Here is an 18,252-nt window from a genome sequence, read left to right as displayed (position 1 = left end):
TAATATCAAACACTGTATTTTGTTATCCATAAGGCAAAATTAGGACACTTCACGTTAAATATTTTGCGACAATCGGTCTGGATTTTCGGTACCTCCATGAGGGTAACTCTCTTTGGCGCGACTGAGATGAGGATACATTGAGGGGAAAATTGTCCCTCCTATCGCAAATTTATTTCGATTAGGTGCATCTATATTGTGGAAAATGGACGCAGGAAAATTAATAGAAGTATTGCGGGCCACTTTGGACCCGAATCAAAGAGAACAAGCAGAAAAACAGTTGACAGAGGTGAGTTATCCATTCTCAAGACACGTTAGCCAAGATGGCAGACATCGAACACATGTGTGAAACGAGAAAATTTAATATTAAAGGAAACTGTCATAGCCTTTATACAGATATAAAAAATTTTAAAAATAATTTGATATCGTCCGTGAGAAATAAATTTTGAGTGTTGTGAAATATGTTTGGCATATTGCCAAGACTGCATGAGGATCAGACCATGTGGTTTGAGCATGCCATGTGGGATCTGAGTGTGCATTGCATCGACATAGACAAAAGACAGAAGTGTGATTATTTGTTTTAATTTGATGTTTATTTATGTCAAAATTTATAATACTCTGATCTAGTATTTTTCTGTGTCAATCAAATATTCTCTAAGAAATGAAATACAAAATACCCAACACTGTTAAGTATTTGACAGTTGAAATTGATATTTCTTTATGAAATTGTCCCATTAATTCTTTTGGAAATTGAAAAGATTTCTCATGGAGATTTATAATGTAAAAACATGTTAGTCTTTTGGAGTTTTCTTATTTCTTGGCTAATAAAGGACATTATCATTTGCATCATAATCTAAGCCTTAAAAAAAATTCTGAAATTAATCTATACTCTGTCCCAAGATATCCTGGATTCACATTTGGCTTAATTGCTTGATATTTATAAATACCTCAGGGTTCAAACAATGTTAATTTAAAAGTATGAAAAATTTCCAAGATTTTTCAGTCGAAACGCCCCTGTTAGCTTATCAGGTTTCAATACAATGTTAAAAAATGTGATGTCTACGGAGATTTTGTATTGCAGCAAGCCCGGATAATAACGTTGAAAAATTGCGCGATGTATTCCGAGTGTATTCCGAATGGAGAAAAGATGTAAACATTCCCCATTATAAATCTCCGTAAGAAATATGTTTTCGTTCCTGTGAATTTTTCTGATTGAAAGATGATAATGTGTCAATGAAATTATCTTGGAAAATATCCATTTCAATTGCACATCTTTCACAGGTATGTTTATTTTTATTAAAACTCGTCCAAATGTGCAGCATAAATATCTTGGGACAGACTATAAATAGATAATACAATTATGCACTTGATCATCACTGTTAATCAAAACATGCTAAACTTCATCTCATCATAAATAATTTATATTTTCTAAATTGATTCATTTGCGTGTTATTCCTTAACACTTATTTCTACAACTGGAAAGATAAATATTTTGTCAAAACTACCACAACATACAAATCATTTATCAATCATTTTGGGTAAAATTTTTGCATAAGTATTTGTATCTAGCCCCACTTATTCAATTCATGCATATATAATATAGTAAAGATTAATAATTTTGGTAATGTTTGTGGCAGTTTAGACAATTTAAATTGAACACTCCTTCAATTTATTTTTTATTGAAAAAATGTGGGTTTTTTAAACTTCAGATTTGAAAACTGCTTGTTCAACTGGCAAAAGTTGTAAATATTTTAAATGCTTGGTAATTTAGTTTTATAATATTGGTCTGATTAATCAGTAGTTTGAAAAATACCAATACAGAATTTTTAACCTATGTGAAGAGTTTTAGAACCTGTGTTACCAGGTGGTATGATAGAATCCATTCAAGTGCTCTTAAAACTGTAAATTTTCTCAAATGACAGCACCATGGTCAAGTTAACAGATAATACAAGTGGCATAAAAACTTAACAGACATCTAGAAGAATCATAAAACATCTGGAGAGTTACAATGTCTGTTGCTCCCCTTGTATGTGAATTTATAAAAGCAAGAATTTTTTACACACACAAATTTTATTAAGTATATTCAATATAAAGATTTATACTAAGTGACAGGTTAATCACTGCTATATGAGCTTTCAACTTTAAACAGAAAAGGGGCAACATTGAAAAGTGGATGTTGCATCAAAGAAAAATAAAGATAAAAGATAAAAACAGTAAAGACTACTATCTTATTTGGCTATTTAATTTTAGCATTAATGTTTAGCATTATTTATGCTGATGAAATAAGTGATTACCATAATCCGGTGAATATAATACGCAGTAGTGTACAATACGCACTCCCAACTTTGGGTCTGAAAGTGGTGAAAAAAAGCTTGTTGGGATGTATAATACGCATTAAAAAAATGACCAAACGGTAATCTTGAGTATCAACAAAGCAGTTATACTTTGTATGCACGCTCAACTTCATCGCGGGAATACGCTACCGGAAATAAGAAAAACAATATTTTCTTAGATACGGATTTATTGTAACTAGTATATCGCGGTAATATCTTTAATTCATAATCAATGTTTTAAAAAGACCTAGTATTAAATATTCTTCCCTAAATAAAATCAACTACTTTTAACAAGCGTTATATAATTGTTTAGTCATTACAATCCATGTGAAGTGAAAAACGGACGATGTACAGGTATGGAGATAACGGACCTAATTAAATTCTTAAATGATTCCGATGATGATCAAAGTGATCAATTATAGGTCTGGAACATAATAAAATATGTGCACAAATAGTTGTGTTGTGTATAGTACACTTATAGCCTAAAGGGGGTGTCTGAGATACCCAAGGTGTCAAGCGTTAGCGGTGGGGGAGCACAACTGTTTCAATGGCTTCAATTAACGGAATAAGTTATAGAATTATTTACATTCGTAATTATTTGCGATAAATCAGTTAGCATTACATAAAAATGGTTAAAAATGAGCCAAATGATGTGTAAGCTGTTTTCAAAGATTGGATACAAAGTATAGCACGTGGCCATCGAAGTCCGCATTCTATTAATAACATCTGTAATGGCGGCGTACACGGAGATAAAGAATAGGCAGTTCAAATTAATTTTTAAAGGCCATTTTGAAACAGTTTATTTATTAACAGACTTCAAGTATACATTTTCTTTAATTACATGCTATAACAATGATTTCCTAAGGGTTAAATAATAATATATATGTGATAATGAAGGAATGTTACGATGTATAGCGGGGTATCGGTCCTGTCTGTGAACAGCATAGGTAATACGGCAGTAAGATACCCCGTGCTTCAGCTAGGGAAAAAATATATCCAAATCCTATAGGGATGTATAATACGCACCGCTTTCTCATGGTAAAAAATGCTGGGAAAAAAGTGCGTATTATATTCACCGGATTACGGTAAATGAGAAGTTTCCTTTTTCAAGAATGGTTGGAAACTTTGATGCATAGTTTCAGCAGTATTGATTGCATGAAAAATTTTAATTGCTTAGGTTTTGTAATGTACTTGTAACCTTTAAAAATGATGTAAGATTTGATTGAAATTTCTACTTGAACAGGATGTTTAGGAGAAAATAGGTTCAAATTGAGTATCCAAATCATGTTATCTGTCTAATGCCTTTAAATTTGCTAACAAGTTTTATTTTCTAATTGGAGTCAACTGCAACAAAAGCACTCTATTAAACAAGATGAAATCTTCTAAAATTGTTCATCAGCAAAATGGGTTAAATTGCTATTAACTCCATTCAATTTATGAATTTTATTTCAAAAATTTCCAACACATGTTGTTTAAGGTGAAAAATTGTAATTTTGTTTCTTTGTTGAATTTCAGGTTCACAAGATCATAGGATTTAGTCCTATTTTGCTTCAGGCCATCATGTCCGATCAGCTTGATATGCCAGTTAGACAAGCAGGTAAATTTCCATGACCTTTACACTGTCTTGTAGATTCTATGGAAGTCACTTGCTTTTATCTCAATCTTTTTGTCACAAGCAATGAAAAATTTCTGATATTTTAGGTGTGATTTACCTGAAAAACATGGTGACACAGTTTTGGCAAGATAGGGAGGCAGAGAAACCAGGAGATCCAGTGCCGTTTTCCATTCACGAACATGATCGTGCTGCAGTCCGTGAGCACCTCATTGAAGCCATCATTCATGCTCCAGAACCAGTCAGGTATGATACAGCTCGAAACACACCTTAAGATTTATATTGTCAGAATCAAGTAAAGTGCTTTGTAATCTCTTCCTTTGAGATTCTTAAAATTTTAATGATACTTGCATCAAGAAAGAAAGGCCTGATTACATTCAGTTCTTATTATTGTTTTATATAACTTGAACTATAGCATTGAAAGTGACAATATTCTAAGATTTGGAGCTTTCATGCATCTTGATATGCTTCAACAACTGTACCTGGATTAATTTGAATATCATTATGAGATAAAGGGGAAATATACAGAATAAAAGTTTCTTCAGTAGTACCTGAAACCTAATACACAGAGTTCAGAATAAATGTCTGTATGATGTATCATTATTAAAAGGCTGCTTTGCCCATACATAAATGTTTAAATTGTATTTTTATAGAGTCCAGCTGTGTGTTTGTATCAGTCACATCATTAAACACGACTACCCTGGCCGCTGGCCCAATGTCCCGGAGAAGATCCTGCTGTACATCCAGTCAGACAACCACTCCACCTGGATGGGAGCCCTGATGTCTCTGTACCAGATGGTCAAAGTCTACGAGTAAGTCCCATTGTCTAAGGTTGTCTTCCTGACTGTATAGATAAGCTCTGTAACCATAAAATATCATAAGGAAAGCCATTTAATAATCATGAGAAAATCCAGTTTTCTGGTCAACAATGGCTCAAGCTCTTACCATTTTGTGTAATAAGGATAGCCATTTTATAATAATGAATGAAACACTGTGATTGGTTCAAGCTCTTACCATTTTGTGTAATAAGGATAGCCATTTTATAATAATGAATGAAACACTGTGATTGTGTGGTACATGTGTTAAGTTAAAAGTACTTTTATAATTTGTTCAGGTACAAGAGACCAGATGAAAGAAAAATCCTTGATGATGCGATGGCCATCATTCTACCTGTTGTGTATCAGCGCCTGATCAGTCTCATGCCAGATGAATCCGAATACTCTGTTCTACTGCAGAAGCAGATCCTTAAAGTGTTTTATGCATTTATACAGGTACTGGTCTGGGGAGATAATGAACACATTCATGCAACTCTTACTATCTCTTCTTGATATACTGCATGTCTGTTTTCACTATCTGGTAATGTGTGAATTATTCTTGTAGAATTATCTCCCTCTAGAGGTGTTGACAAAGGAAGTTTTTACTCAATGGATGGAAGCTGTTAGACAAATTGTGGACAGACCTGTTCCAGAGGTATGAGAAAATGCTGTCATGTCCGGCCAAATTACTGTTGGGCATCATTCATTGCTAGATACGGTTCATCATGATTGTGAACTGTATGACGAACGGTGCAAGACCAAAACTCATTTTTTAACTCCCAGCTATTATGTATTAGTAGTTGGTATAAGGGAGTGAGGACATAACAAAAATAACAGAAGATGCAACCTCCAAAAATATTCTGAAGTTAACTTGTATCAACATTCTTGTCTGTCTGTTAGCTTTTCAATCAAACTACATTTAAAGCAGGTGATGTATCTTCTTTTTTTGGGGGGGGGGGATGACATTGAACCCAATAGTAGAGTATTTTGGACTTAATATTTTATGCTTATCCATAGTCAAATTATTCCTGTATCATAAGATTCAAGCTTGCAAATATAAATATTCATCATGTATACGTTAGATGGTAATTTCATGTACTCGAGCCGTACTTGTTATTGGGCAGAGAGGAGTTTAAAGTCATTTTGTACCTCAAAGGACTATGTGCGGTTTTATGCATTTTTTTCCCCCAAAATCAAAGTTTTAGAAAGAGCTTTTAAAAATAACGTGAAAGATAGTCAAAATTATATTGGAAATATAGGTGTTAAAGGTTGTCACCACAGTGACGTCATGATGTAAAAATGACATCATGAAGATTGTATTATTTTGATAAATTGATGTTTTGTAGCAAATTATGGGTGTTTTCCGATGGTTTTTCGACTCGGACACATCGAGCGCAGGCTTGCTCAAGTACCATTTTTTAGTATAATGTGTATAACTATCTGAAGAAAAACATATGTTAAAATCGCACTTGAGCAGACCTGCGCTCTATACTTCCGAATGCAAAATATAGAGCAAAAATAAGAATATTTTCATTTGTTTGCAAATTTGCGGGAATTATGTCATTTAGGAGACGTCATACATAACCAACAAATGAGCAAAGATGACTAAAATCAAGATTAAAGTTATAGGCATCCTCTATACAGTGATTTGTGAAGATTTTATTTTTATACGATACTATTTAAAAATTGGTTGAAATCGGGGGCAGATATTTGACCATACCGCACATAGTCCTTTACTGTACCGCACTATTTATTGTTAGATATGGTTGAACATGATTGTAAGCTGTATACCAAATAGTGCAAGACCAAATCTCATTTTTTAACTCCCAGCTATTATGTATTAGTAGTTGGTATAAGGGAATGTGAACATAGCGATTTCAAAGGTACTAAAATACACTTTAGCTCCTGAAAAGTAAAAAAATTACTCATGTTCATGTTTTATTTTTAGCAAACCAATCAAATTGATGTTGAGGATCGCCCAGAACTAGCATGGTGGAAGGTCAAGAAATGGGCAGTTCACATCTTGGCTAGAGTATTTGAAAGGTAATTCTTACTACTCCATTATTTGGAGAGTAATTTATTGTTCCTAATGAATGCAAATGTTTGTTGTGGGAATTCTAATTTAAGTTGAATTTTTTGTTCTTTTTACTTTAGATATGGCAGTCCAGGAAATGTCACAAAAGAGTATACTCAGTTTTCGGAATGGTATCTTAAATCTTTCTCAGGTATGAAATGATTTCCGTTTCCAGCAAGATAAAAGTTCTTGTCTGATACCCATGTACATATTGATTAACTTTTTCTACAGGTGGTATAATTCAGTTGTCTGATACCCATGTACACTGTATTTTCTACAGGTGGTATAATTCAGTTGTCTGATACCAATGTACACTGTATTTTCTACAGGCGGTATAATTCAGTTGTCTGATACCAATGTACACTGTATTTTCTACAGGTGGTATAATTCAGTTGTCTGATACCCATGTACACTGTATTTTCTACAGGAGGCATAATTCAGGTGTTGTTTAAGGTGTTGGATCAGTACAGGCAGAAAATATACATCGCTCCCAGAGTCCTCCAACAGTCTGTCAATTACCTGAATCAGGGGTGAGCACCATGCTTACACTCAATGGCAATAAAACTTGGATATGCTGTTTAAAAGAAGAATATTTTACAATATTGGTTATTAAATTTAACTTTCTAAAAACATGTTTTATTTCTATTTTCTACAGTGTTAGCCATGCATTCAGTTGGAAGTTCATGAAACCACACATGCAGGTAAGTTCCTATTAGAAATGGGTTACAATTTATGTTTAGGTCCAATTTACATGTACATATGAACTATTTTTGCACTAAATACATTTATTTTGGCAAAGTCTTTTATAGACTGCTCATTTTGTAGAAGTGCTAGATGAACTTTCTGATCATAACTCCCACTTAATCTGTTGGCTAGGTGGTTTTAAATTCAGTGTACAGTTAAAAAATAAATCATGGGTTATAGTTTCTGAATATTGTGCAGTACAGAAGGGAAAAACTTTAACTTTAACTTTGAATTATTTTCACTGTACTAAAGGCATTTATTTATTACTGTGGTGCTTTATTCAAAAAATGAATAATTTAAACTATTGCTAAGTAGTTGCAATGTTACGCTGAGTACAGATGTGGTTTCTTGCAATGACTTAGAAAGAGTGACGGATTATAGTTAGTGTACTTAAGTGACTTGGATCCTGCTTTACCAGTTACCTTCTTCTGTTCTACATTTAGGCCACCCAAAGTTAATTCTACATTTAATGTCACGTATAAATTCCAAACCTTCGAGGGAGGGCGATGAAATTAAAACAAACATTTTCTTCATACAAATGACTTTCATTTATTTACATCAGTAAAAATACAGTGAACATTCAAGCAACATGTACATGTAGGCTACATCTTTAATTATGATCATTCCTTACAATCCCAGTATCTGATAAGAGTCCATAATGTGCTCTAAGCATATCAAATTTCTACAGCTTGCAGTATTTTAGATAAATCTAACTAGAAAAATTAAAATCAAAATAGGGTTTTGTTTGTTTTTTTTAAAACACAATTTCTCGTAAACCTACGTGCGCTGGTTATGTTAAACATAAAATAAACTTTGGATTGTCTTATACAAATAGAAATGTTAACAAATGAAGACAACTACAGTGAATATATATGTACCTCTATTGTGTGTTGCAGCACTTAATCTGCTGGCAGAGTCCTGTATGGACTGCTCAGTTCGTACAAGTGCCAGAGCAACTTACTGATCATAACTCCCATTTAGTCCCTTGGCTAGGTGGTTTTAAATTCAGTATACATTTAAAAAACTTTTTATTTGACGTGCATAACTTGTATTAACATTTTAAAATGTTTAAATTGTTGCTATAATGGTTGTGAAACTTACATGCTTACATTTGTGATTTAGGGCATCATTCAAGAGGTTATCTTCCCTCTGATGTGTCACAGCGATGAAGATGAGGAACTCTGGAATACAGATCCTCAGGAATATATCAGGATCAAATATGGTAGGTGCATGTAAATGTTCACCATAGGTGCAAGTGTATTGCAATGGATGCTATGAATTTGAGATAGTTTTTAATAGAGAAAAATAGAGATAGTTTTTAAAAGAATAAAATAGAGATAGTTTTTAAAAGAAAAGATATATTAAAAGATAAAAATACAAACAAAACCCCAAAGTGGTGATTCTGATGTGTATCATATGTCTTTCAACTTGTGCAGTTTAATTGGAGTACTCAAATTTTATACTCAACACATTGTTTCAGTTAAACTTCTGTCTTTACAGATGTGTTTGAAGATTTCCTTTCACCAGTGATTGCTGCACAGACCTTGTTTTACTCGGCTGCTTCCAAGCGTAAGGAGGTGTTGCAGAAAGCCATGGGATTCTGTATGCAAGTTCTGACTCAGCCCCAGGTTGATCCCAGGCAAAAGGATGGTGCACTTCATATGATTGGAGCTGTAGCTGAAGTCATATTGAAGGTTTGTGCAATGTGATTTTGATATAAGTATCCTGTATACTGGTCAAGGCTAGATTATATGATGGTGGAAGATGATGGAGGATTTTGAAAACTAGTCGATGATGAGAACAATGACTGATGCTGATGATTATATCATGTCAAACACTCTAATTTTTTACTGAGCAAGTTTTCAAGATCAAATGTTATGTTTAACCTGTTGTGTTCACTTGCATGTAAACAAATACAATTGTACTGCTCATGTAATGGCAATTATAGGGTAACCAGTCCTATTTATTGGGTCCCAGAAAGTCAAGACCTCACTTGGTAAACTTTAAGTTTTTATGTTGCACAGGTGTGCAATTCAATTCTTTGGATGTATTTCTATTACAGTTTCTGATGTGTTCATTGTTTTGTTATTTGTTGGCTTCATTCTTTTTGCCTTTGTTGTAGTTTGTTGAATATTTTTAAAGATTTGTTTAATACAGTTCTTGCACAACTGTACAGGCTAATTTGATTTTTAGATCCTATGACAAGTAACAATAAAATGCTTTGAAGATATTGATTTTAGAGGAAGCCATTCATTGGCTACAACACTAAAGCATTCATTCATTTTTAAACAGTCTGTTAGAATTGCTTTGTAGAGAAAGATATACAAAGACCAGGCAGAAATGCTGTTGGCAACACATGTTTTCCCAGAATTCAGCAGTGAACATGGTTTCTTGAGAGCTAGGGTAAGCATGCATTCCTAAATTATTTTAAAAAGTCCATTTAACTTCCTTTGAGTGAACCAATTCAACATGAAAGGAGCTTCTGTAATGGTTTTCTTATTTTCTGTTCCAGGCTGCATGGGTGTTAAAACATTTCTGTGAACTGAAATTTAAGAATGAACAAAATTTGAAAACCTCCTTAGAAATGGTGCGACAGTGTCTTTGTTCGGATAAAGAGCTTCCGGTCCGAGTGGAAGCTGCTGTGGCCCTGCAGGTTCTCTTGGTAGAACAAGAAAAAGGTAAACAGCAGCGAGACCCAGCATTTTGTTCGTTGGTTTGTTAAATTAAGTGGTCATTCATACAGATACTGTTTTATTCTCTGTCCCAAGATATTTTTGCCGCACATTTCTTCAATTGTTTTATGTTTATAAATACTTTTGGTTCAAACGATGTTCATTCAATAGTATGAAAAAATTCCAAGATTGCCCCTTTGAAACATTTCCTATAGCTTGTCAGGTTTCAATACACAGATAAAAATAAAAAGTTTATGGGGATTTTGCAATGCGTCAGCCATGGAATAGCCCGAATGTTAACGTTGAAAAATTGTGTGAGGTACTCCGAGTGACTTCCAAACGGAGAAAAGATGTAAACATTCCCCATTATAAATCTCCATAAGAAATTGGTTTTCATTTGAAAAACGATAGTGTGTCAGTGAAGATATCTGGGAAATTTTCTCTTTTATCAATTTCAATTGCTTTTCTCCCACAGGTATGTGTATTTTTCTCAAAAATCGTCAAAATGTGAAGCATAAATATTTTGGGACAGACTATATAGTTGACTCTATGTAAATTTATTTGGCAATGAAAGAAATTATCTCGACTTAAAACTTGTGCAGTACTGATGTATGTTTCAATAATGATTTGGTTTTATCTTATAGCCAAAGACTACATCCAGCCATTTGTAAAACCCATTTGTTTAGGTAAGTTGTCAAGATTATGTAAAAAGTACACATGTTTTTAAGCCCTTTAATAATAACACATGTACCTGTACATTGATTTGTAATGTCTATGTACAATATCACTCTTTGATGTTACATTTTATTTCTAAGACCTGGGTAAATGCACAAAATTAAATTTGTTTTTCTTAATTCTGTAGAATTATTGAAAGTCATTCGAGAGACGGAAAATGATGACCTGACCAGTGTGATGCAAAGAATTGTGATAACCTTTGACGCAGAAGTGACCCCATTGGCTGTGGAAATGATGACTCATCTGGTCAGTCATTGAAAATGGACTGTTGACTCCTTAACACATGCATATAATTGCAGATTAATCATTTTATGCTCTGTCAAAAACTTAACACCTAGTATTACCAAAGACCTGACAATAAGATACAGCAATGTTAATGTTATGGTTAATAATGATTGCAGGCTCAGACATTTGCTCAAGTGATAGAGGCAGATATGGACAGTTCAGAGGAAAAAGCCATTACTGCACTTGGTATCTTAAATACCATGGAAACCATTCTCAATGTTATGGAGAATCAAAAAGAGGCAAGTATGGTAGAAACATGAACTAATCTCTAGACTTGATTTAGACAGGGAGGTAGACAGAAGACATTAAATGTGAAGTGGTATTGTTAAACTAAAGTCAGTGTAATAAAGGTAGTTATATGGTTTTTTTTTTTTTCTCTGCAGATTTTAACTCAGTTAGAGGGTATTGTGTTAAATGTTATTGGAGTCATTCTACAAAAGAATATAATGGGTAAGAAAATTTTTATGTTACGTTTCCTTAGAATGTTTGCTGAAATAATTAATATAAAGCAGAATTAAGACATGAAGAAATGATTTTCAGTTTAATCAGCTGCTCTTAATGATTATATGTAGTTGAAAATGTAATTGTAATTCACAAGTCTTCATAGTGTTAAAGCTGCTTGGTCCGATTTTATATCAAATTTTATGCACGCTTTTAAACAATGGCTATGCTTAGTATATGTATAATAATAGACATTGTAGTAGTTTTACCCATCAATTATGCCAAATTTCAATGAAGAAAAATGCGTACAAAATTTGCTAACAAAACAAACGACATTAGAAGGTACTGCGTTATTTCGCCTCATGTTAAATTTCACCCATGACGACGAGACGGGTATGGTTGTATTACGATTTTGACATCGCTTTAAATAAAGGTCGAAATGATCAGACAAATTACAAATAACATGTGTACGTTTTGTTTTCCAAAGTCTGTTTTCTTTACAATCGATGCATAGCATGCGGGTTGAATAACCCCAATCATTCGGGAGATGAAAGTGGTTTCCTTTTCTAAACATTCCCGTGATGCATTTTGGTTTGGTTTTTCGTTTGCCCAAAGAGAAATTATTTTAGATTACTTTGAATATTTCTAACTTTGAAAGGAGACTGATTCTACTGGTGTAAATAGGAGAAAGTCCATAACTTTCTAAGATAAATGATTTGTATGGACAAAATTTTGATACTGTAATTACAAAAAAATCGGACCAAGCAGCTTTAAAAGTACAAAATTTGCTGTTTTAATTACTTCTCTGGAGATTTTAAGTGAGTTTTAAGTATGATTTTCAGACTTGTGGTGTTTAAATGAAGTGTTTGCTTTGTAGACTTCTATGAGGAGGTCCTGTCCCTGATCTACAGCCTGACAAGTGCCCAGGTGTCCCACCACATGTGGCAGGTGTTTGGTATGCTGTACGAGATGTTCCAGAAAGATGGCATCGATTACTTTACAGGTGAGAAGATACAGTATAAAGCTCTTCTAGCAGCTAGGCTGAGAAAAATACAGTTTAAACCTCTGCTAGCTGCTAGGCTGAGAAAAATACAGTATAAAGCTCTGCTAGCTGCTAGGCTGAGAAAATACAGTATAAAGCTCTGCTAGCTGATAGGCTGAGACCTTTAGTTGGACTGATAAATGATGGAAACTTGCATCTGATCACAGTGATGTCATTTTGTCAGACACTCTAATTTTTTTCTGAGTCAGTCCAACTTTAAAATTGTTAAGTGCTTGGTTACTTCAACATGTATGTATCATTTTCATGTAAAATATTAATGGCTTGGGATAATGCCATGTGGTATTTACAAATTGCTTCTCTATTTAGACATGATGCCAGCTCTTCATAACTACATCACTGTGGACACGCCAGCTTTCCTGTCCAACCCTGAACACATACAAGTCATATACAACATGTGTAAACAAGTAAGTAGCATGTAGTGCTCAGGTAAAAAAAATAATGATTACAACTTCTAAGCATCAACATGTAAAGTGAAAGAAATTGAGTGATAAAATGAATATATTTCAGGTAGTCTGGATAGTATATGCATGTTATATTTTTTGTTTTATGACCTTTTGTACTTTGTTTATTCCTTGACATTGAGCTTGGCTTGTGTTTTTCAGGTAATGTCAGCAGAAATTGGAGAAGATGCAGAATGCCATGCTGCCAAATTGTTGGAAGTCATCTTGCTTCAGTGCCCTGGGCAAGTGGATCATGTAAGCTAGGTTTCAATTGACTGCATTCCAGTTATACTTTAAGTACAGTACACTGTACATGTATGTGTGTACACAAACATTTACAGCTGTGACTGTACGTGATGATATCTGTTTTGTAGGTTGTGCCATTGTTTGTAGAATTAGTGTTACAGAGACTAACAAGGGAGGTTTTGACTTCAGAGTTACGGACAATGTGCTTACAAGTTGTGATTGCTGCTCTGTATTATAACCCTCCATTATTACTGGACACGTTATCAAAGTTACAAATAGACAATATCACAGGATCTATATTAGAACAATTCTTAAAACAGTGGCTTCATGACGTGGACTGCTTCCTTGGGTAAGTGTGTTCCTTGGCTCTTTGGAAACAATTTGTGATTATGAATATTGATAGCGATTGAAATGTTGTTTTACTTGGTGTAACAGTGTGAATTGTAAAAACAAAGTACTACAACAATAGGGAGGAAGTTGAATGATGATGAACAACAACTGATCAAGATGATCTCACTATGTTAATCACTCTAATTTTTTTCTCTGACAACTTCCTACATAATCATACCTGTTCCCTTTGATGATTGGAATAGATAAGCAGGCCTGACCATTTACAGTACAATGATTAATGCCCCCACTCCCCTCTTCCCCCCAAAAATTATTATAGTATAATGCAGAATCAATTCTGTTGTAGGTTGCACGACAGGAAAATGTGTGTTTTAGGTTTATGTTCATTGATTAACATGGCTGGAGTCAGACCCACGGAAGTGACCAATGTGGGTCCTCAAATCATGCCTGCCTCTCTGGTTCTGTTCCAGGGCTTGAAAAGAGCTTATGCAAGTAAGTCTCCAAGCATTTCTATTTGATCATTGTCTGATTTAAACTTTATGAGATATAGATGCCTTAAAATATGGAAACCATTCCAGTACACATATTTACAATGTAAATTTGAACAGGTAAAGCTCAAGAGGAGAATGAGGACAGCGATGATGATGAAGATGATGATGAAGATGAAGTCAATGGTGAGGACATTCAAAATGAATTGTATGGCAAACAAAACAGTTTTCTTTCATGTTGAGTGTATGTTATCTCTATCCATCCATGCAATGTTTCAGAGGAACTTGCCAGCTCAGAAGACGAAATTGATGAAGAGGGGGCCCAGTACATAGAGAAATTAGAAAAAGCAGTAAGTAGCAGTTAGAAACACAATATATATTTATACTGTATGTTGGGGAATACATGCCATTAAGTGCATATACAGTGTTTTTTGCATGATAAGAAGATTTTATTGAACTACATTCTGGAGTAACAAAAGTTATCTTGATGTTAAACTGGATTGCAGGCTAACAATGAAGATGATGACAGTGATGGTGAATACACAGACGATGGGACAGAGGAGACTGCTCTGGAGAGCTACCAGACTCCACTGGATGAGGAAACCTGTCCTGTGGATGAGTACATGATCTTCAAAACTGTCTTACAAAGTAAGCATATACATGTACAACAGAGTCAAATGCTTGTATGCGTCAAATCTTTTATCATTCTTTTACTGACCTGGTTTTGTTGTATTTCAGACCTGCAGGCCAACGATCCTAACTGGTACAACTCATTGATCAGTCAGTTGACTGAGGAACAAAGGAAGGAGGTGGAGGAAGTCTTCAAGCTGGCCGAGCAGAGGAGAGCTGCAGCAGGTCAGTGTCACTGTGCTTGTACACCCGTAAGATAATTACAGACCAAAGTTTACAACCAAATTCAGGGGCAGTACATGTATATTGGAATGTTTACTGTTTATTACTGTGATTTGAAGAGGGACATTTTTTCAGGGACACAGATCTGCTCTCAGATTGTTCTTGTTTATTTAAAAGAATAAATTAAATGGAGAAAAAAAATATCTTTGATTAACATAAGAACCAGGAATCTCCCTTTAATAAGCATGACCATTCATTTAAAAAAAAGATATCTAAATATTTGGAATACAGTGCTTAGGTATAGAGTTTAATGTACACTATATCCACCGTATTATCTGTGTAATGTACGTATATTTGTTTTATTTTAAAGAATCACGGAAGATAGAGGAGAGAGGAGGATATGTATTCCAGCAGACTAGTGTGCCATCAAGTTTCAATTTTGGATCTTAACCTTGGTTTCATTACAACATAATTCCTGTTACATATCCCTCAGTATGTGATGATGAATTTTTAGCCGATGTCACCAGTCGTGTTTTCTGTATCTCTCAGACAGGAAAAAGCTTGGTTTTTTCAGGAATTGTGTCTGTAGATGAATACTACCAAAGTATCTTTACCATGCCAGTTTTAAACTTCCTTGCATGTAGTTTTGACTCAGAATTTTTGTTCCTTACAAAGCTTAGTGTGAATTGCATTCATGTGAACTTCAGTTTTAAACTGAGAAAAACGGGTTGTTTTCTTTGCTTGTGCATAGACTTGGCTATATAAAGTGCTACAGTGTTTTTCCTTCCCAATTAGTGCTAAATTAATTATGCATAAAGTATCTGTTCATCAGAAGTAAAACCAAATGGAGGATGAAACTTTTGTCAAAACCTTACCACTATTTTGTTGGAGAAACATGTGACTCTGTGCTATTCTATAATTATATTGTACATATAGCATATTGAAAAAAACATGAAGTAAGAGGAAGCAGAATTTCAGTATATTCTATGGAACTGTAAAGAGACCATTGAGATTTATGCTAAAGATATAAAAAGCATCATTGAATGGAAATGTGTTATATTGTACAGTTTATAAATAATTTATTAGTAAACGAAATGTGAACAATTTATATAAAAACCATGTCAGGAAAGGATTTTGATGGAGATTCATGTTATGCCATTTCAATGTGTTGTTCTTTGATGCTTTGTATCATCTTTGTGTTATGTTATTTATTATTTCCATTATTTTGTTTTAGCATTCCAAATGTTTTCAAATACTGGAGGCTAACACAAACTCCTGAAATATTGGACTAAGTCATACATGTAACATGATCATTCTTAGGGAAATTTACCATGTTTTGAGCAAAGCTACATTTTGATTAAAGAAGTAAAGTGAAATAAATGGATAATAATAAATTCAGTATTTTTATGAACTAATGAAAAACAGTAGCAAATGTAAACTTGTAACTTGTGTACATTGCATTCAGTAGTTGTCTATAGTTTCATTTTCTCAGTATTTTTGCATCAGTGTTGTTGGAAGGATATTTATTGTAAACAATTTTAAAATATAAGTTCAAAGTACCAGTATGTTGCAATTAATTGCAGTCTTGTGTGAAAATCTATTTGAAGAAACAAAAACGCTCTGAAATTGTCACCATGATTTTCTCAGTATTTTTTACTTTTGTGAATGCTCTTTGGCAGTACAATTGTGATTGAAAATAATAGCCCACATTGGAAAATTAAGTCATTTTATATGTATATCAAAGGCAGAATGTGTTGGTCTATCGTAAACAAACTTCCTACAGCACTGGTGAAGCTGAAAGTGCAATATATGTGTATATGTTTGTGATGGGCCATTTGCTTACTCAAAAACTAACGAAGTATAATCTGTTTAGACTTCTAGTACATTCTAGTCCAAAGACAATTTATATATGTATGTATATAAAATGAAAAAAGATAAAACATGCTGTTTAAAAACTGCTGTCATTTTAATAATACATTAAAGTTTGTGTTTAAGGGAGTTGTAAGTCTTGTCGAAAGAGTTGAGCTCAAACCTTTTGTTTCATTTGTGTATCCTTGAATATCTTGTTAATTATGTTACATTATTAGAGGAGCATAATGTTGGAGATGACTGAATCTGAATTTGCAAATGGGGTAAAATATATCAATTTGTGGATATCTTCTTGATACAAGAAATGGCTCCTCTTCGACAAACAACTGCTACTTCCACCAAATGAAATCCAGTTTTTAATGGGTTATTGCGACTTATTAATTAAACCAGACCTTATCAGAAGTTAAAAATTTTTCACATGCACATTACCATAGATGCCAAATGGCTTCTGTAACTTTTTCAGTTTGTTTTATAGTTTCATCTTTTTTTTTCAAATGATTTGTTTGCAAGTTTCAAGAATTTTGCTTAAGTATAGTGTGAACTTGTTTAATTGTTTATCTGTCATTTGGCAATCTAAAGAATGTACACATATTAGATTAAACTTGATAATTTTTATCTTGAAATATTTTATATTTTGCATTGCTAATTTATTGAAGGTCCAATGTTTTTAGATTTCAGAAAACAAAATTTATCATCATGATGTTTATACACAAAATACATGTTCAATAAATCTTAAATTTTGCTGTTATTGGATTAGTTATTCATCTTACTATTCAGTTACATGTTGTATTAATGCATCATCCTGTCTTTTTTAAAGAATAACAAGTTTGTCCACAAGATCTGAATAAACTCATAATAATTCATGTTGCTACGGGTACATGAATCGAACCAATCAAACACATCAAAGAGGCTACTAAAGATTTAGTAGATAGAACGAATGATTATTGCTTTGGCACAATATTTTGACTTGTAAAACTTGCATATATTGTGCCATTGAACTGCCTGTTCTACAGGAGTACTTGTTACACAACATATTAAAGGAACATGAGAAGTTCAAACTAGGTACAGGGACAGCTTTTAAACATCAGAAAATGGAAGGCTCTTGGGGTCAAAATGGCATCATGAAGCCACCTCTGTGATTCAATTAAATAGTTAAATAAACTATGCAAGTTTGAATTTAATAGTACATGTACTTATGAACTATTATTTACATAAACATCTGACCTGCTCCAAAAACT

General features: G+C 33.6%; 1 protein-coding gene across 1 annotated transcript; it reads left to right on the top strand.

The window, feature by feature from the left end:
• The first annotated feature begins 77 nt into the window (after positions 1–77).
• Positions 78–17,755, top strand: LOC128167525 (importin-7-like). Its single transcript, XM_052833306.1, has 28 exons — positions 78–286; positions 3,846–3,927; positions 4,032–4,188; positions 4,596–4,754; positions 5,057–5,213; positions 5,323–5,412; positions 6,706–6,800; positions 6,912–6,982; positions 7,259–7,361; positions 7,487–7,532; positions 8,698–8,797; positions 9,076–9,269; positions 9,889–9,978; positions 10,088–10,253; positions 10,892–10,933; positions 11,110–11,228; positions 11,384–11,506; positions 11,651–11,717; positions 12,586–12,711; positions 13,078–13,175; positions 13,374–13,466; positions 13,586–13,806; positions 14,152–14,297; positions 14,414–14,479; positions 14,573–14,643; positions 14,800–14,941; positions 15,032–15,148; positions 15,516–17,755. Exons 1-28 carry the CDS (start codon positions 203–205, stop codon positions 15,593–15,595), a joined length of 3,105 nt encoding a protein of 1,034 aa, XP_052689266.1. The 5' UTR covers positions 78–202; the 3' UTR covers positions 15,596–17,755.
• Positions 17,756–18,252: the final 497 nt, after the last annotated feature.

This window comes from Crassostrea angulata, chromosome 1 (genome assembly GCF_025612915.1).
Source record: "Crassostrea angulata isolate pt1a10 chromosome 1, ASM2561291v2, whole genome shotgun sequence".
Classification (NCBI taxonomy): domain Eukaryota; kingdom Metazoa; phylum Mollusca; class Bivalvia; order Ostreida; family Ostreidae; genus Magallana; species Magallana angulata.
Note: the sequence above shows the minus strand (reverse complement) of the source record. Positions and strands in the feature narration are given on the sequence as shown.